The sequence below is a fragment of the Rhopilema esculentum genome, chromosome 9 (assembly GCF_057945365.1).
Source record: "Rhopilema esculentum isolate cy_ngs chromosome 9, ASM5794536v1, whole genome shotgun sequence".
In the NCBI taxonomy this organism is placed as follows: domain Eukaryota; kingdom Metazoa; phylum Cnidaria; class Scyphozoa; order Rhizostomeae; family Rhizostomatidae; genus Rhopilema; species Rhopilema esculentum.
The window spans coordinates 7870978-7891510 of NC_142823.1; the positions used below are offsets into that span (position 1 = coordinate 7870978).

General features: G+C 35.9%; 1 protein-coding gene across 1 annotated transcript in view; it reads left to right on the forward strand.

Annotated features, from left to right (window-relative positions):
* The first annotated feature begins 1710 nt into the window (after positions 1-1710).
* The window catches only part of LOC135688786 (mediator of RNA polymerase II transcription subunit 23), a 32468-nt gene continuing 13645 nt past the window's right edge, over positions 1711-20533 (forward strand). Inside the window, exons 1-24 of the mRNA XM_065205795.2 lie at positions 1711-1867; positions 3342-3373; positions 3683-3770; positions 4822-4946; positions 5248-5359; positions 6156-6254; positions 6383-6445; positions 7875-7916; positions 8654-8723; positions 9752-9864; positions 10619-10714; positions 11686-11880; positions 12623-12709; positions 13056-13112; positions 13484-13567; positions 14283-14344; positions 14628-14701; positions 14990-15158; positions 15830-15972; positions 16539-16713; positions 17496-17592; positions 18679-18751; positions 19711-19780; positions 20015-20142. Of these exons, the coding sequence (XP_065061867.2) occupies positions 1817-1867; positions 3342-3373; positions 3683-3770; positions 4822-4946; positions 5248-5359; positions 6156-6254; positions 6383-6445; positions 7875-7916; positions 8654-8723; positions 9752-9864; positions 10619-10714; positions 11686-11880; positions 12623-12709; positions 13056-13112; positions 13484-13567; positions 14283-14344; positions 14628-14701; positions 14990-15158; positions 15830-15972; positions 16539-16713; positions 17496-17592; positions 18679-18751; positions 19711-19780; positions 20015-20142 (2305 nt within the window). The 5' untranslated portion in view covers positions 1711-1816. The remainder of the gene's footprint in view (positions 1868-3341; positions 3374-3682; positions 3771-4821; positions 4947-5247; positions 5360-6155; positions 6255-6382; positions 6446-7874; positions 7917-8653; positions 8724-9751; positions 9865-10618; positions 10715-11685; positions 11881-12622; positions 12710-13055; positions 13113-13483; positions 13568-14282; positions 14345-14627; positions 14702-14989; positions 15159-15829; positions 15973-16538; positions 16714-17495; positions 17593-18678; positions 18752-19710; positions 19781-20014; positions 20143-20533) is intronic.

The window sequence follows — 20533 nt, forward strand, 5'->3', positions numbered from 1 at the left end:
ATGTGAGATGTTCTCGAACAAGGTATAAAAACACAAATAAATCTAAATGAATTGTATTTCTACCCCACGTACTAGAGCCACATAGATTTCGGAGAAGAAGCGGAGAAAGCAGAGGCTAACCTCACCATGGTACAGTTTTCCCATCGCGTTTCAACAATTGACCTTTTTAAAAAAACTAGGCTTTAAAACTGTCCTATCTTCTTAATAATATATTTGTGTCAATAACGTTTTACAAGCTTTCTATACTTTTTCTCATAATGTGCTTTACAGGGACGAAAACAAATGGCTAATTTTAGGGGATCGTGAAAGGATGAAAATTCCAACTTTACCTGAGGATTTTTTCGCTCGACTTGTAAATCTATTGCATCTACCAAATTGATATTCGAAAATAGCCCTAATTCTTCATTTTTAGTTTCTTTATAATTACCAACTTTTTATTCATAATTATTAGCCAAAAGCATAAAAACACTAAAGTCGATAAAGGAAATATCTTAGTTTAGATGAACGTAACACTAGCATTCAAACTTGTTGTAAGAAGAAAATCAACATAAAAGAATAACCAGTATTAGATTCATTTGATGATTAAATGTAATATTCTTTCAAGTCAATTAACAGCGATTCTTCTTTTTTGTCATGCCCTTTTTAAAGCTATTTGCTGGAGATCAATTTTATCCAAAATATCTCTTTCACGATATAGAAGTATTATGGAATTGAGCTTTTCATCTTTGTTCTTGATTGTAGGAAATTTTTAACAATTTTCTAATATGCCGGATTCGTAAGATGAATCACTCTTACATTTCTTAGGTTTCAAGATTTCAAATTTTAATAAGATTTCCAATTCTTACATTTAAAATCCTCTTTCATTCATTTCATTTCATTTCAAATGTTCAAGGAGGGTAGCCCTTCAGCAATGCTGATTTTCAAGGGGCCCTCCACTTAAACTTGAATTTGAATTTAATTTTACTACAAATATTTATAACGATATGTTTATATTTATAGGCGAAATGGCAATTCCCAATATACAATTTACAATTACACCTATACCTATTTACAATTTCGCAAGATTTTTTTTAAGTTGGTCAAGGAAGATGCCTGTTTACACTCAGCTGAAAGGCCATTCCAAGACCTAGCACCTCTAAACGAGAAGCATTTCTGCCCATTTTTGGAGATTTTCTTTTGTAGCCTTAGGTCAGTTGATGTATTCCTAAGATTCCTAGAATTTAACTTGGATTTCACTGTGAAAAGATCACACATGTATTGTGGAGCCAGTCCATGAATCGATTTGAAGACCATGACATTTGACTCACTAGCAATTAGCTCATCTATGGTCCTCCAGCCCAGCTCTTTTAATAATCAAAACTGCTGCCAGATACAATACGAGCAGCCCGGTTTTGTAGTTTTTGTAAGCGTTTGATTTCGGTAAGACCACAACAGCCCCACACCTAACAACAATAGCGAAATTGTTTTGGTGTGTTTCTTCCAATCTAGTGTGTTATCGATCTGTATTCCAAGATATTTGGTTTTTTGAACAACATATCCAGCTCATTGTTCTGAATTTTTAACTGTACTTCCTAAAATATAAAGTTTTGTCTTAAGAATAAGATCCAAGTTAACTGTTAAGTTTTCCAACTGTAATTGGGTTCTCCAAACTTTGCCACGCCCCCTATTATTTACGTTTTTGCCTTTTTAAAATCAAACAAATTCCTACCTCGATTTCATAGCTCTAATCGAGGCAAAGAGCGCCAAGATGGAGGAAGCATGTGTAGATTATTCTACATGAAAATATTCCATGAAAATTTGAAAATACCCCGCCAAGATGCTTCAAGACTTTGAGTCGAAGCTGTACTCCATTCTTGAGGAGTCTATGGTGAGTATTTCTTAATTCAACTGGTGTAAATTTCGTTATCCACTTTGATGGTTGAGAGAGAGAGTGTGTGTAGGGGCTGTTTTGGTTCAATTTGGAAAATGTGATTTCTGGAACTTGTGGCTATGTTTCTTTTTGAAGCAACTCTTCTGTGTGCAGTTGAAGCAGTACAGATGCTGGAGCATACAATGTTGAAAATACAATTTTTAAGTACATTTATGAATGAAAGATATGCATAGTTAGGCCCAACTCGCGATCAAATCAAAAAGCCGCAAAAGCAGTGTCGGTTTCAAGATTCACTCTGAAAACAAAAAGCCATAGAAAAAAAACAAGTGACGTATAATAAATCTCTAGAATTCAGCTACATTTATAAAAACCATTTTGTTTGACGAACTGCATTTTAAAAGTTAAGTGTGTGGCGATCACTTACTTTTCCAAGGTACTGAGTTGTGGTTTATTGATTTCGACATAGTACTGGTTGTCCTCTTCTCAACCTGAACAGTTCTACAAAGTGACATGTGTAACACATGTGGCACAGCCCCCTTGTTAAAATTTTGAAAAAGTTGGGGAGAGGGCTGACAGATTGTTTGTGTTTAGATATATGGCAAGAATCATGTAACTCAAAGAAAGCTGTGTGAAGAATTGTTGCTTCACCACAGGTTAGCCATTGATGACTAAACCAGAAAAAGATAAGAGATACTCATGAAAATGAACAAAAAGTCTGATATATATAGATAAAAAATTCTTGAAAGATTTCTTACTGACTACGTTTGGTTGCAGTTTTGTATAAACAGCTGGTTTTTATTTGTTGTATTTTCAACTGGGGTTAATTGCCTGCATCAACAACAGGTTGCTATTATTTAACCCTGTTTTGCCTACTTTTAAAATTTGATGCACTACACTCCCTTTATAAGAAAAAGATAATTTTTGTTGATGCTCAGTTTTCTTATTTCAAAATTGATTTTTCTATTTCTGCAAACTATGAATAATTTCTAAGTCTACTGAATAACAGTGTTGCATGACAGTTTTAGTGGCACAGTTCATTGGCTGACAAAAAATAGATTCCTCTGGTTATAGTTTCGAGTCAAGTCCCAACTTACTACACCTGGGGAAATCAACATGTATAGCTCTGTATGCATAGTATGGCATATCTTAGCAAGATCTTGTGCCTTCAAAGTCATTTTTGCCATGTTTTTTTACCTGCAAATATTCTGAATTTTATACCATGGAAGCAGTGGTGGTCACCCCTGAAATTTTGGAAAACAATGGTCTTTTGTTCTACAACAATGGGAAATTGTGACATCATCTTATCAAATCGATAGGCTTGCTCCCCCCCCCCCCCCCCCACAATACTTGACCAAGTGTCTGCCCATGCATCGAAGTGGAAATTTGTCCATTGCACAGGAATCATCAATTTTCATTTTGTTTGTTGATGCTCTCTCTGATATGTTTGTTTAATTTTGTCTTTGCTTTATAGCATTTTCAAGCAGTTGAGGCTGTTTTTGCAGGGTGAGTTTGATAAGTACTGTATCATCCTTTACTTAACAAATCAAAGTATCACATTTTGCTTTTATCTAAGCAAACAGCAAATCAAAGATTGTGTTATTTGTGGTATTCATCAGAGCAAAAGATGAACTTATAGTAGCTAGGGGCCTATTTTTGCAAATAACTTCTTTTACACAAAAAAATCCTCTTTTGCACCAACATATAAATTCCTCATTGAATCTTCTTTACTCTTGAGTTTTGCGAAAGCCAATTGCCAATTGATCCTTTTTTCTGAAAAAAGGCATAGTACAACTTACGTTCTTTTACCATTAGCTTGACTATACAAAATCCTGAAGATAAAGCAACCAGAAAAGAGAAATTTCTGGACAGATTCAAGGAACTATGGACCACTGTGCCTGCTGTAAGTATTTATTGAAGATTTAATCCTCATTTCTTTCATTATCATCAATGCCACCATCATGAATAATAATAACTATCATTGGAATCTATAGTAATCAGAATGATAATGATTATTGCATGGTCAAAGGGACCTTTAAAATCATGGGGCTGAGGGATCTTAGCCCCTAGTCATGCTTAAAATTGACTCAAAACACTGAATCACCTTTCGTTTGGATTTTAGCAAAGAGTCTCCCCAAATCTTTGTTGCCTCCCACCTTCATCTGTTATATGCTTGGTTACTCTCCCCCACAGAGGCTATTGGGGAGAGAGATGGGGAACGAGAAATTGTGAAGCTGCAGAGAACAGGAGGGGAACTATTCTCTTCCTGCTTCTCCCTTGCAGCTCCCCCACTTATTCTTTCCTTTTATCCTATCCTTTTCCCTCCCTATGTCCCTCCACAATAGCTTCTGCGGAGGAGAACAATGCTTGGTAGTCCCTGCATGGTCATAATGATCATTACCTTAGAAGCTTGTGGAACTAATGTGGGAGTCGTGGAACCTTCATGTACAAAATCCTCTTTTGATGCCTAAAGTTATAACTACAAATTATGGAATCAGATCACTCAGTTTCCCAGGGTCCAAAATCTGGAACTCACTTCCAGTTGAAATCAAAGCAGCACAAAATTTTGAAAGAATTAATGAATCTGATTAAAACTTGGTTCCACGAAAATAAAAGAACTGCTGTATGCAATCTTTGAAATTGCCTCATGTTACTCTGAATTAGTGTTTCCACTATTTTTTAAAAACTAACTAGATAAGTCATACACATACGAATACAAGGGTGGCTGCATTGCAAACATACAGCATTATCTTAGTGTCAATTCTTTGTTACTAACAATTATAGTTATAAATTCATTGAGATAACCTGATCCCAATTTTCATATTTTATATTTCTGCTTTGATATGGGTGTGAGAGCTACTTATAGCACAAACGATTTACATTTCTCACAGACCTCAAATCATGAAAACATGATAATTAATTATAGTTGATGATAATTAATGCCTGTCTTCTAGACTGAACATGATGGCGTGGTTTACAGTATTGTTGCGTTTGCTAATGAGCAAAAGACTCACGCAAGATTAGAGTATCAATATGAACTAATTCAACTGCTTGTGGAAAGAGGGTTTTTTACTGCAAGGTTAGTGGATCATCAAATTTTGCTAGCATTACAGTCTTAGTTTTATGATGAACAATTAACTATAACTGATTATAAAGTATTCTAGAAATGTTGCAGGCAAGCAATTTTACAAATGAAATTTTAGAAAGTTTTTTGCTACAAATTTGTAATCTTATCAAACCAGGTTCCTCAAAACTTTATCAAACCTTGTTTACTTTTTGATCTATGTGGTTGCTGCCAAAAGCAACATTTCTGTGAATTCTGATATTTCTTCAATGTGAAATTACAGTTTGGATTGACTGACAATGTCTTCTAATTTCAGACGAGTCTGTGAAACAATTCTTTCATCTCCCAAATTTACATTCAAAGAAGAGAAAGTTTGGCATCATGGATGTGACTTTATTTATCATTCAGTAAAGCAAATGGATTACAGGGTTTGTATCTTTGATTACCTAAAAAAAAATGGCCAATTCTGTAATATTCTCTGGTACTGAGCTGTCTACTCCAGATTTGTATATACAATCTTTAAAGCAATAGTGCCATCCTAAAAAGCTATTAATGGGGGCTTTGCTCTAGGAGACTTCTAGACTCCACGCCTAAGACCAATCCAATGGTCACACCCTTTATACTTGCATTTATTTTAAAGATTGTCTGTTGTGTATGTAAAGTCATTTAAAGTATTCACAGACTCTAAAGACGTATATAAATTGCTCATTTGTGGGGAAAAAAGGAATTAATTCACATTGACAAGTAAGGGATTCTTATATCCTGGCTAGTTAAGGGGAGGGCTGAGCCCCCAAGCCCCCTCCACAGCACTACTGCTTCAAAGATATTTTGTAGTATTTTATTGTATTTTTAAGCTAGATGCCTTCACAAACCTAGGGTTAACTGTAAAAGGTGCAGCTTCGTCTTTTTTGTTATCCGCATCATCATACGATAAAATTTACCAATCATCAGTATCATGACAATTAAGTATCATTCATCAGTCATTACTATAGTTATCAACATGATAGTAATCACAAATCATCCTTCATCATCATCCATCAATCACCAATAATATCCAGTACGAATCATCATGATCACCAGCCATCACGATCAATCATCACTCAATACTGCCATTAATCATGAATCACCATATCTCTACTTTGGATTTCAATCATACCTTGCCCTTCAGTTTTTTTCTCCTGCTCGATGGAAATTGTTCACACTCAGCTTTTCTCTCCTTTGCAGGGTGTTCGAACAATATTTGCTTTGATGTTAAACAAAATTAACGATATTCCTGATGTTCTGAAAGAGTCAGACAAAAGTTTACTCGATGACCTTAAAAAGGTTTGTTGTTGAATAATTTAATTTTTATAAAAACTACTTTCTCAATTCTATAAATTCCTCGAGAATTTGATGACAGTTTATTGCTATCTTCATTCAACACAAAGTAACTTAAGTTTCGTTATTTCTAGGTTGTCTTTCTTATTGTGAACAAAGATTCCTGTCTGCTGCCAACATACATCGTGGTATATGAGGTATTTTATACAACATCAGTTACAGATAAATTACTCTCCATTCTTCTTTACCACGTTTCCTATTCTAGAGTCATTTATGTTAACTTGATGATCGACAGGGTGATGTACTCTCGTCTTAGAGATGTAAATTAATGCTTTAAGTGATTTAAGGAATGTTTCTTGCATCATGAAAATGAGAAAGTTTCTTAATCAAAGCCGTAAAGTTTACAAAATAGTTGTTGTTTGTAATAGGCTTAGATTTTTTTAGAGTACTCTAGCCAGGACCTTGAGTTTAAAGCTATTTTCGTCGGATTTAGCCAGAATTAAATTGCACCTGTTCCATTTAAATTTTTCAAATGATAAGGTCGAAATTTTTCTTTTCACTCCCGATCAGAAGCTTTAAAATAATTTGTTATAACATTTTTATTTTTTATATGAACACGTGCTTTGCATAGATCTAACTTTGATAGTCATTAAGCACAGTCATTACTTTGATGTTTCCTCATAATAGTAAATGAATTTACGGCTTTATTCGCCGGTGATTTTTATCATTTCATATCTGGTTAACTATCACAAGAAACGTGCTACTTTTATAGAAAAAGTTTTTAAGCTTGTTGAAATCTAAGTTTATATCTCCATAAACTTGATAAGTGTTCAGCTCAAGTCAAAAATGCTGTTTTGCCCTTTAATACATACTGAAACTTTCACAAAGGCTTCTGTTTTGATATAATTCTATACAAAATGATCACTGATATCAAAATGGGTTATAACTCTCAAAACCGCTTGTTCCCCATCATGAATTCAAGCTCAGCATTGCTTTATAAGTCGGGAACGGCAAAAATGCTTTAACTAGCTATGTATAAATCAAATTAAAGCCAACTATTTGCAATATATATAAAAAATAAAGTAACCATTAAAAAAGCCTAAATATACATTAGAATTTTTATTTAATCTTTAGCTACTCTTTAAAAGTGATCTACAGATTTTATGTTCCGTTTGAAGATATCTAGCGAATGGAACTCTTTAATTCTATTAGTAACCTCTGTCATATTTTTTGGCCAATAAGTTTAATGGTCTCTGTGCCATATGTTGTTGATCATGCACGAGGTAAAACAATGTTGTTGTTTGCTCCAACTTCGTTTCTAGTAACAAAACAATCTTCATATAATATTGGATTCAGATTATTGACAATTATATTTATCTTGATCAAGAGCAGCTGTAAATTTCTCTGGTGAACATTCTTTGATTTTTTATAGACTTGTATATGTACAGCTCTGCTCTAGCCTCGTATTGTATTACGCTTTGCTTTATAAATAGTCTTGCCTGTACGTTGCTATTGTTGTAGGGAGATAGCCCGGTCTTAACCTCTGTTTGGTTTATACGTAAAACAAACTGATATCTCTATTTTGTACGATTGATGATTCAGAAGAATCAACGCTTTCTGTTCTAGATATACAAGCTGTATCCGGTCGACAATTTTCATCCCCATTGGGTATGTTTGTTTTTGTGTGTCTTCCATTCTTGATATATTTATGCAGATTTAATATCTAACATTAACATGTCAGATACATCATGTCAGATAAAGTAGTTGGCAATTATTTTTCCACATGCGTTTTTCCATAGTCAGAGGTGCCTTGCAGGAGGAGGTGTTAGCCCCCTTTGGTGAAACTCGGATTTTTGAGGGGTCTCTCCCACTTTCCACTCTTGTCGAGCGTGTGACATTTATGAACAAAAAGGCGTTCAATTAAAGCTATAGATTTTCCTGGCATGATCAAGAATAACTGAATTCATTTTGTTCTGTGTTGGAAGTCTTGTATTAAATGCAAATATACGGATTTTTATTAAATTTTTTTAAGTAGAATTTTCCATTTCAAAAGTAGGCGTCTATAAGTTAACTTAAGTTTGTGCAGTCTTACTAAAGTGAGGTTGAATGTGGGCGGCAAAGGCTCGGCGAGTAAGCGGCTAACTTTTGCCGGTGGCCCGCTTCTAATGAAATCCTTGAGATATACGGGGTCTGGTCAGGATGAGTGACACCTTGAGGAATCCACAGGTCATCTCACGATCTTGTATCTTGATGACGGCAGTTCTGACATAGGCAATACATTATTCTCGTTTTCAGCTTCGATGTCCTTACCGATCCACCTTTGTTAAAGTATCAAATCTTGATTACCACATGTTTCCAATGAAGAGCATCTTTATCACGCTTCATTATGAACTTATATATTTTAGGCCTTTGGTAAAGCCTTCACGGATTTCATATCCGGCTTCAAGCCTCTTGCTCAAATAGTCACAATAACAGGTGAGAATCCGGTAATAGCTTTACCTTTTCAAAGTGTATCCTTCTTTGAACATGGATTTCTCTACAGGCTCGGCCATTGGCATGAAACGTAGAATGTTCTAATTTAAGTAAATTTTTGCAAGCAAGGACGAAGCCTAAAATATTTTTTCGGAGGGGCACAGAAATGATTTTTGCCGACATAAATGGGCGTGTCTCACTATTTAAGGTTGTGGTCGCTTATGTGTTATATGCTGCTTTTTACGCGGTTCTAGTTCAAAATTCATACTTAAGTGCCATACTTTGCAAGCTCAACTGCTACAGAAATATTAAAACGTTACGGCGCCCCCTTTTGACAACACTCCCTCTTTGTTAGTTCCTCGGTAGACGCCAGCTTTTCATATATGTTACATTTAATACGTTACAGCACCTGCCAAATCCTTGTTACAAACATCTTTGGGATAATAAGATTGGCCTGAGTTGTAGCAAACAGAAAGGTATTGGTGAAAGCTTTAAGACCTATATCGGAGAACTTATTTGATAAGCGTTTCTTAAATAGAACTTAAGTTTTTGAACATCGTTGACACGCATAATAGAACAATTCACACTTATGTTTCTTGAACTGCCGATTTCTTTCGGAGAACTTTGAATCCATATTACATATAATGTCTCGAATACTGACGGTCAACGGAAAATTTGTTTGAGATGCATCCAAGTGAGCATTCGAGATAACAAACAGTTTTTAACATAGAAACGCCATTCATGAAAACGAAGGGGGAATGAAAGATCGTGCTAGATGCTAGAGACAAAGGTGTTTTATATAACGGATATCAAACTGTTTATATTTCTTTTCCAATATATATTAATCTTTATATATTTTATATTTTGTATACTTGCCTTATACAATATGCAACACATTTGTTGATATACCTTTGTTAGAGGTCTTTATTAAAGCTGAAACTTAATTAGAAGGTCTAGAGTGCAATTGCAGTTCACTGTCCTCCTTCAAGCATGTTTTAGTTGCATTTTGTACTTTGTTTCCAATGATTCAGGTCGACCGTCACTGCTTCCGATCGTTGGTCATTCAAGCGCTTCAGCAACGGCCTGGAAACTAGAACCATCAACTCTCAAATTCGCCTTGAAGGGTCCTTTGCCTTACAGCAAGGTATCAATGCTAGTTTGCTATTTTGTTATCAGTCAAGATATCAATGCTATCTTGTTTTTCTGGTGTACTATCTACCAATAGCCTATTTATCTATGTCACCTCATCATTACTATTGGATAGCTTTGAAAAGCTCGTTTGTTCTAGCCATATGTGAAGGCCTTAGGAACCCTTCTAGCTAATGTGCTTTTTTGGAAAATAATTAACTTTCGGTATCCCAATGCAGATACAACGATCCAGTAGCGGCGCCAAGTTTTTGGATAATTACCCCCCCCCCCTCCTCCTTCACTTTTGCCAAAACCTGTTCCACATAATTCTTCTTAAATTTGATAAAAATGCATTAGGTTTAGGTCGTATATTCTTAAGATTTTCCTAAGAAAAATACACCTGATATAAAGTGCTGAAAATTGTTAAAAAGGGCGTGATCTCTTTGGTTACGCCTATTACGCTCCCACACTGTAGTAGCTGGCACCGCTGCTGCTACGACCGCTTCCCTCCTCCCCTCTTCTAATGACAGTAGGGTTTACCACACAGCTATCTCAAAAAAGCAACCATTGCCATCTCGTACAAATCTTATATGCTTGGAGAACCATATAAAGCAACTTGTTTGTTGGAGAGGGGTTGCAATGGGATATTTTTACGGGTTAAATATAGTATACAAATTATTTTGCCTGGCATTTCATCTTTACATCCTGACATATTGCAGACTGCCACCTCGTATTTATATGATCGCTTAAATCCGCACCTCTTCCCTTAGGATCTTGTCGAGCCGCAAAGGGACCTTGTTCAATACACTCTTGCTCAACCTTATTCAAGAGACCTCGTCTGCAACATGCTAGGGCTGAATAAACAGGTAAGTATTTTCATTAAAGAATATAAATGATCCCATGTAAGCGCCTTTCTGGGTCTCCTATTTCCAGCGAAAGTGACAAAAGGGGAATTTGCCGCCTCACGTAACGATGAGACATTTGACGTAACACATTCCAAGCCTCTATTACTTTAAAGCACTTTTTTGTAAATAGGTTTTCTTATTGTGACACATGGTTTCTAGTTAGATGTTTTTTCCAGGCAAGTCTTTTTTGCTAGTTCACAAGCTTCTTTTCATTCGATTTTGTTCACAAGCTTCTTTCCACATGTCCCATAGGTTTGATTTTGTCCTTGAGAGCCACCTTAGTTTTGGGCGACCTCTTGGTCTTGTATATTTTCCATCTGCATATGCTATAAGGCTAGCTTTGCAAGGGTCTGTTCTGGTAAACGAAGTGCATGTCATAGCCATCTTAGTTGACGTTTTTCGATGATTTTGCTCCGTGGAGTTTAATTTATTGGTCGCTAAGCCTTGACTTGAAATTATCACTGAAATCACTGAAAATAATCTGCTCAAGATATCTAGGGCATCTATTCCGTCAAAAACTTCAAGTTAAGATATTGATGGATTCCATCTTTTCTGTTCGCCTATCGAGGATGATCGTGTCTAAGATATCTGCCAAAATGGATCCTCTTTTTAATTGCTTAGAAGACGTTTTCCTTGAATATTCTCACTTGTTATACCCCTAACTTGTAATATTTTCTTATCCCGAAGCACTATCTTTCTCCATGTCTATTTTCTTTAATTTCGAAAGACATGCTGGCAAAGTTTGATCAGGTTGTTGTGGTCACAAAGGCAAAATACATGTATATCGATTATGTCAACAGAGTATGTAGACCGTACTGTATAGATGCATTGTATAGATGAAATATTAATAATAAGTGATTAAAAATTTTTAGTTAGTAATTACACGAGTACATTTAGAGTAAAATTACCCCTATCATTATTTCTCTTTTTAGCGAAAAGAGCGATGTCAAGCTTTAGAGGAACTCCTGGCTGGTTTGATTGTTGTTGCAATGGAGAGATCTGAAAACGAGGCAGACGGTGATAAATCAAATCAGTTGTTATGGCAACATCTCTCAAGTCAGCTGATTTTTTTTGTCCTGTTTCAATTCGCAAGCTTTCCACACATGGTGAATCTGCTACATGAAAAAGTGAGGAAAATGAAAAATATATGTTTAGACATTTATCACACTCAAAAACATAGATTTCGCATGATTTACTATAATATTCCTGGCAAGTAAGCTTTTTTTGTATGACAACAGTCTTAAGCTTGCTTGAAACTTTCATTTTAGTATGCAATAACACCTTAAGAAATTAAATATAGAACCCAAAATGTGAAGTGTAATGACATTTAATCTGAAGCAAACTGGCTTATGGCAGAGGGTGTTCCGCTGGCTCGAGAAACTCGATAAAATCAATAAATTGCATATGCTATTACTATCCACCGAATTTGGAACAGACAATTGATATTAGCAGGGTCTGCAAGATTATGTTCTATGTTTTTGTCAAAAACATAAATATGTTATGTTTTTGTTGCATAGAGTTAGTAACATGTAGCTTAAAAGTGTGCAAAAAATTTCAAATTCGATCTTTCTAATCTTGGCAATAAAGACTGGAATTGTTCTGGAAGATAACTCTGACGTTTCAAACTAACAAGCCTACCTTTTTTAGAGAGAAAAATTTTGTTGTCTTGAAAAAGCGTTCTTCAAATGGTGAAGCCCCCTTACCCTTTCCCGGTTTGTCTTCTAGTCCAAGGGGATCTTTTTTCAGTTCAAGATATTAGCTGATCCTTTTTTATTCAATATACGTAATACTGATGACCTAACAACTTTTGATGTTTCGAAATCACGTCATGCATTGCTGCTATGGTTAATAACAGTTCGCCCTCCGTAGTTATCTGAAAGAAGCTTGTATATGGGAAGAGACCAGCTCATGTGGGTTCTACTTCAGTTCATATCCGGAAGCATTCAAAAGAGTCCGGTAAGTCGAATATTTTTAATCTTTCCTGTACTGTTAATAAAATGAGCTTTGCCTTTGTGTCGGTAACAGGTGTTTGCGTCTACTGCTCTTGATTGTCACTGAATTGGAAAATCGAATGACTAGAAGCCGTTGAAGCTTTCAGTTCCATCATTGCTGTTGAGAACCAGCTCATGTCCCGGTTAAAACTTTGGATAGATAGAGACATATCATCGCCCTCGGTTCTCCTCGCAACCGGACGGGCAGGCGCACCTTGGATTCTTCCTTGCTTTCCAATCAATCAAGTTTTAACAATTTCTACTCGTATCATTTGTACATATTTTGTGAACTATACATTGCTTTGTTCTAGTCAAGTGATTTCATGCCGGTGATAAAACTCGTCGAAACTCTGTATCCAGATGATGAGGTATTTCTCATTCTACTTAAAATCTGTCATTACTATGTTTCTTCTTTTGGTTCATTTTCTAATTATGTTACGCTATACAGCTAATTTCTTGTTTCCAAACCCCTAGATCTTTAAAAATATTAGAAAAGCAATGGGATAGATAGATAAATCGCGATGGTATATTTCTTATAATAGTTCGATTGGGACCGAAACCTTTATTCGTAATAGCAAAACTTCATCTTGAAAGCTTTGACCTACAAGTAAGTAATCTCATAAGTGAATTCAGAGCAAGGCTGGGCCTAAATGTTACTTTGGCGAGTGCGATTATTCATTAGATGTAGTCTTCTGTATATCTTCTAAAGAAAATAAGTTTATTATATTCGCCAACATAGCCTCTGCCAGTTCCTGACGTCACAAAGCCAGAATCAACTGCAGCACTTGCTGTCGCTTGCATCTGGGTGCATTTGTCGAAGAAGGTAAGCGTTTTGTTTTGCTCCAGATCAAGCGCATCTGCAATGGTTAGCCGTTTCCTTTAAGGTGGCCTGTATTGAAATCTAGGGTTTTTAAATATTTTGTTGTCTTCAAATTTGCTCGAGGAGTCATATCAATTTACTGAAGTTCTGTCTCTCATACTTCAAAATTTCAACAGCAAATACGCGGAAAAACATTGTGTCTCTACATCATACATCTATCCATTAATATTCCGTTTTGAATGCCATCTTGAAATATGTTGATGTTCAAAAAGCAATTTTCGTTTGCAGCTAATAAGTTGTAAGATATAGTTCAAATATATTTCAGAGAGCTTCTATCTTATTGTATTGTTTGCTACCTAGCTTCCGAAAGTAGTGCTAGGACACTGAAAAGCTATGCTTATCGAGCAGTGCCCTGGTCCTTCCTCTCGATGTGACCACACCTCGGGATTCCTACGCCTGGAATTACAGAGAGCTGGCGACTCTCCCCACTTTGAGAGAAAGTTCAATGTAAAAAAATCGTGCCACGACTCCTTGTATCTGAAGTCAGCGACCCTTAACACTGAGCCATACTTGCAGCTCCTAGTCTTGCTGCCCCTTTAAAGGCAACAATTGTGTTGGGCTTGATTCCAAACATGGCTTACTGGGGAGTAGCAACGTTTCATTCATATCATTGCTGCATATATCTTTTTAATCATTTTTTTATTTTCTTTGTTTATAGGCCCAAATTGAGAACCAGAACATTATACGAACTGCGCCAAGGCTTCTCCAGAATCAGCTGACGTAATATTTGCATTTAGTATTCATAATCAACCAATTATATATAAAAGTTGTCGGAGATATTAAGAATGTGATTTAGAATGATGTGAAATAAATAGCAATGTAGGGAAATTATGCAAGCTTGCAGAGTTGGATGAAATGAAGCTAGTATCTTACTTAAACGTTATCTGTGTTTCCAGAAGCTCTTTATCACCTTGTGAACTGTTGTTTTATTCCTTGAAAAAATGTTAGTCGCTGGATGTGAAAAGTGCTCAAATGATATGTTGATGTTTCTCTTGATTTTTAGTTTTCTTAAAGAATGTTTAGCGAGCAGACCATCCGAGCTGCAGGATTACAGAATTGTCATACTTTGTAATGCATGTAAGTAATTGAATTAAGGACGTCACTGTCGACGTCATCGTTGTCATCATCCTCGTTGTAGTTGTTTCACCATTCTTAATTTTATTTGTCAGCTTCCTCTTGTATGTTATCGTGATCATCATAGTCCTCAAAGTCATCCTTGCCATTATGTTTATTTATTTTCCTCTTTCTCAGTGATTTTCGTTTTTGCACAGTAAATCTTTGCTACCTCAGCATTTTTATACTGTAATTCTACTAATGGATGTTTGTTTTTTCCCTCGCTGACTGTGTTTTCCTTTCCTCATGCAGACAGCACAAATGCTGACAACTTCTCACATCCGTTGGGCATACTCGTCGACACTTGCTATGGAAACGACCAATCAACGGTGACTCTACCGGGTGAAGTTCAAGCAGCCGGTCCTATCGCGCCTTGTCCAATGGAAATGTTGGATTCGCTTACAGTTCATGCCAAAATGAGGTATGCAAAGGACTGTTACTGCAATTTAACTAACAGTAAAGCCTCTATTTTTTCACATGTTGTATTTACACCTAGAGACTTTCCGTCGTAAGGAGGTTTCCGTCAGCAAGCGGTTTCACTACAGAAAAGAAAAACTGGGCCTAGTTCCTTTTGTTCGGAGTGTCCTTTCGGAGATTTCGCTGCATTGTTAGATAGCTCCCCAATTTCGAGTCTGGCTTGCTTTGCTATAAAGTGGTACTTGCAGCATTTCTTTAGCTATGCCTATAAGAAGAGATCATTTCGCGGTGGTGATTGTGTTTCCTTTTTTTGCTTACACGCAAACACCTATGTTCTTGGTTTCTGACATGTAACACGGGGAAGTTGCTAGAAAGCCCCGTAACTGAGCAGATTTATTTCAAGGATAGAATTGTTTGAATTATTTTATTAGTTTCCCATACCATAGTTTGAAGTACATCCACATTTAGTAACAGGCTGCGTCTCGGTTGACCTTCGAAATGTCAAAGCATTCCCCGTTGACACTAGCTGAATTCACAAAAGTAGAATCTTCAAAAAAGTGTTGGTGACCAGCTCTGCGACCAATCAGTTTGCTTTGGTTGAACTGATGATTTACCCATGTTAACAGCACAAAACCAGTGTTACCTTAGTTTTGACTTCGTTTCATCGTTTTGCAGCTTGATTCAGAGCATTGTAAATAGAGTAATAAAGCTGGCAAATGCACAATCTGGTACAGCACTAGCTCCTGCCTTGGTTGAAACATATAGCAGACTGCTTGTCTACATGGAAATTGAGCTTCTTGGAATAAAAGGATTTATCAGTAAGAATTCTTAGTCTTGCTCTTCAATTACGTTTCTCTTGCCGCTGACACCTTTGTAATAGTCTAGATATCAATGAACATAAAACTTTTGTTTAGTTGGTAATATTAGGGACTCGTGCTAAAAGCTCAAGTGTCTATAGTGAAGCCTTAGGGAAAGGAAGGAAAGGATGGTGTATTCGGTGTGCGACTGAATTTTGATTCTGTTCTTCCTATTGTATTGCATATCGAGTTATGAAATGAAAATTTTCTGTTAAAAGGTCTGTTATAAAGTTCTCGATGCCGTATAGACAGTCCGTTGAAACGTTGAACCGTCCTGTTCTATACACAAAATAGCGTGCATCCCAGTTCTTTTTACATTATATTAGTAGGCGTCCTTTGTCTTATGTATTTATTGAGTCAATTTCATTGGATAAAATGCCCTTAATATCTTGCGAAATTACTTCTTTTTGTATGAACCAGTGGCTTTCTTTGCATGATACTAGTGTTTTAGCCATTTTAGAGCTTGCACAACCTTGCTCAGTATTTTCATTTGACATCGCCCTCGCTATTTTTTCTGTTTGCTTTAGGCCAACTGCTGCCGGCTGTCTTTAAGTCAAAGGCTTGGGGGATACTGCACACGCTACTGGAAATGTTCAGCTACAGGTTGCATCACATACAGCCTCATTATCGTGCCACATTGCTGTCTCATCTGCATACATTGGCCACGGTACCATTCACAAATAACCATCAACTTCATCTATGGTACGCCACACAATACCTTAATTCTCTTGGATTGTATGTAAGCCAAGCTTAAAGAAAAAGTAACTTAAGGCAAGAAGTAGATCCTTAAGTTTTCATTTCTAAGCTTTGCTGGTGTTCTATTGTGTAGATTTTGTAACATAGGAGCGAAAGTCTCATTACCTCTAGGAAGTTGTGCTTACCCGAAAGTTTTTTACTTCTTGGAAGAAAGAAGGAAAGGGGCATAGACTATGTAAAGAAAATTAGCAGATCCAAAATCATTTAATCTAAAACAGATCATCTACTTGTTATTTCAGTTGGGAATTTTTGTCGCTGACTATTTTCTCAAGTCCATTGAGAAAGCTCTATTATTTGTGATTGAAATTGTTGTGCAAAGTCTACTTTGAACAGTCAATATGGCACCCACTTCTTATACCGTGTATGATTGAGTTAAACCCTTTTTAACGATGTTTTTCGTGGGTATGCCGATGAGATTAGATTTCATATAATTGAGAAGAGGAAACCCTTATACAACCAGGGCTGATTTCCAAAGGGCCTAAAACATCCGTTTCGCTGAATCCTTTTTTGTAAAAGATTTGACCCTGAAAATAAATTAGAGTAAAATTTTTGCCTGCAATCACACACTTAACTTTCTTCGTCTTGAAGTAAATACTTATAGATAGACAATATTTGGCCACAAGTTTTAATATTTGTTCTGAAATGTTTTGCAAATAACTTTTCCTAATAGACGAACATTATTACATGTCGTAATGATGAATTACTTCATGTATGCGTGTTCTGTTTAGTTTTCAGAGCACAGCATTGCGATTGATAACTGGCTTTGAGAGTTCCGACGTTCAACCGCAGTTTTCCAGCCCAAGAATATCTCAGGACCCAAAACAGGTATTTTTAGTTTACTTTCCGATTCACTTCGCGATGCATGTGTTGGTTTGTTTATTTATTTCTCGATAGTGTTTATTTGATAAATTTTTGGTACCGGAAAAATTGAAAATACCGGAAACATAGCATACCAAAGCACTTCTCGATCGACGCTCCTCAAAGAATAAACGTCGGATAACGACGAAAAGTAAGCTGAAAATTTAAATCCAGGTGTGGATCGAATGTAACTTGAGAGGAAGAAAGACGCATTTGATTGGACTCCGATCTGTGTAGACAGAAAGAGTTCGTTTTCTCTCTTGGACTCTTCAATTAGATTAGAGGTTAGCGGTCGTTGATTTGTTAAAACAAGATAACCCTTTTGTCCTTTAATATACCGTTCGCAATAAGCGTTATTGTCTATTACTCAACATCAAAGTTTTGAAATTAAAAATTTCAATTAACGTACCAATAACGTACAAACCACACTGAAAAACATACAGAACAATGTCGCTCAGAACATCGTCTGAACTGTTTTCTAATTTGTTCTGTTCTCGAAATTGCAAACAGTATGATACAGTGGAAACCCGCACAAAAGAACCTAGGTTTTTTTCACAGTCTAAATAGGTTCTTAATTAACAGGCTGCTTTTCTAAAGTCCTGCCTGTGAGGTTCTTGACAAGGTTCGTATAAAAATACGTACAGGCATTGTACACATTCACAATATTTTACACCGCGAGAATTGTCACTGACAAAGATAAATCAGCCAAATTTTTCATGTTGAGTTTCAACCAATCAAATTCATGTTTCTTGTTGGGTTGCCAAATTAGAATGCAACATACCATAACCTGATTTACTTTAAGCTGGTTTAATTTGCAAGTATGATAAGGGTATAAGGATAAAAGTCTAAAAATCCTTTATGTTTATATATAAATTTCAGTCGAAGGTTCTTAAAAAACCAGGTTCTTTCATGTGGGCTTCTAATGTATCGTTTTTGAGTTAGTTGTCTGTTTTATTCAAATGATATTCTGTCCGCTCTGCTTCAAACAAATTGCATTTTGCCAATACCGGGCGTGACATTAAAATCTAAAACTCGTATTTTTTGTCAATTTAGATTCTCTCAAAGGACTATGAAGAACTTAACCGCGTTTTGATTCTAACAATGGCACGTGCTGTTCACGTGACAGGTATGGTTCTGCTCATCATTATAATCATGATTATGTCATCAATATTAGAAATTTTCACAATCATTTTTTTTCGTACCATATTTATTATATTATAAGCCGCTCTTGTTTTTGAGCCACCCTTGATTATAAGACGCATCCACAAAACCATGCAGAGATATTTAGTTTTGCATGACGGACACAGAAGCTGATAAAAACATGATTGTATACTTAAAACAAAAAAAAGACATTAGAAGTTTAATCAACATATATCGTCCAGCATTGGATCATCAATAGCACCCAGAAGCATTTCTTTCTCATCTTCTACATTCTCGACCTTGGCGTCAAGGAAGCAGGGAAGCTTGGCAGGATCTAGATGAAATAATGTAAACATCCCTCGTTTATAAGCCGCACTCGTTTATAAGCCGCACTCGTTTATAAGCCGCACTCGTTTATAAGCCGCACTCGTTTATAAGCCGCCCTCGTTTATAAGCCGCCCTTGGTTATAAACCACAACAAAACGCGCCAAAAGATCATTTTAAGCTGCTAATAATAAAATAAATACGGTATTAAAAAAGTTAGAAAATTTCTAATAAATTGTATCTGAGTACTTTTGTAGTTTGTCATGCAAAATGTTTTGTACATTAAGTCTTAGTAAAGGCTGAGATTTATTAGTTTTGTGTATACAAGCACAGAGTCTAATTATTAGTCTGATTTCTATCACAATCAGACCTCGAAGGACGAAGCCCGTAAATGTCTTGATATGTTGGTAAAAGTTATGAAAATCTCATTAAGCCAAGATATTTATGAAGGGCTGTCTTTTTAAGATTCCCTTCCTTTCATCTTCACTCCATTCTCATTGACGTTCACGTTATTACAAGGCAACTCTGTATTTCTAAGCTCATTTCATGGGACATTTTTGTTCGTTTAAATATATCCTCAAAGCAACTCGGCAGTTCAATAAAGCAAGGTTTTTCTTCAAGGTTCAGAAACATTGCCACTTAGCTGGTGTGAAGATGTTTTGAAAGCTGCGATAGGAGTGACTCCTCACAAGTATGACATTTAAATCTTTTTTCAACAAGTCATATATCGTTGCCATACCAAACTCTCGTTTGTGTGAACTGATTTTTTCTTTAATGCCATTACATTCAGCAGTTGTCAGTGATTTAAAACTACAAAAATAAAATCCATAAAAATACTATAGACAATCTTTGCATACGACTTCTCAGATAATATACCTTTTTCTTTCATTATGATATAACAGTTCCCATATTTATTCATTCCTAGATGGGCCAAACACACACTATTATGCTTTCCCAAAGTTTTCCAAAAATTTTACTCAACAAACATCTGCGAATGCGAACGAAAGATTGATCTCAGAAGAAGAGTAGAAGAGAAATATAAACTTTTCAAAGGTGAAAAATAATTTTTAGTTTAATCGAATTGACATTTCTATTAAACTGCATCTGCTAATTTGGTTTTTCTGTCAATTAGTTTCACCGAGACAATTTCTGACTTAATTAAGTGACTAAATTTTCTCAAAGCTTTTACCGGTTGAAGCCTGTTTTTCAAATTAACTGAAATTGGACTTAATGAATATTATCGTTCTGTCGTAGAGTTCTTGAAAATTATAAGTTGCAACCAAAGTACATTAATGCACATTTTTGTCTGAAAACGTTGATGTTAATTTTTTGGCAATTTTGGAGAAAAAAATTGCATGCAAAGATGTTTCTTATAAAGAATTTAATGTGTTCATCACAAGCATTGCCTCTTTTTCATTTCATCCACCAGCAACCTCTCTGTCAT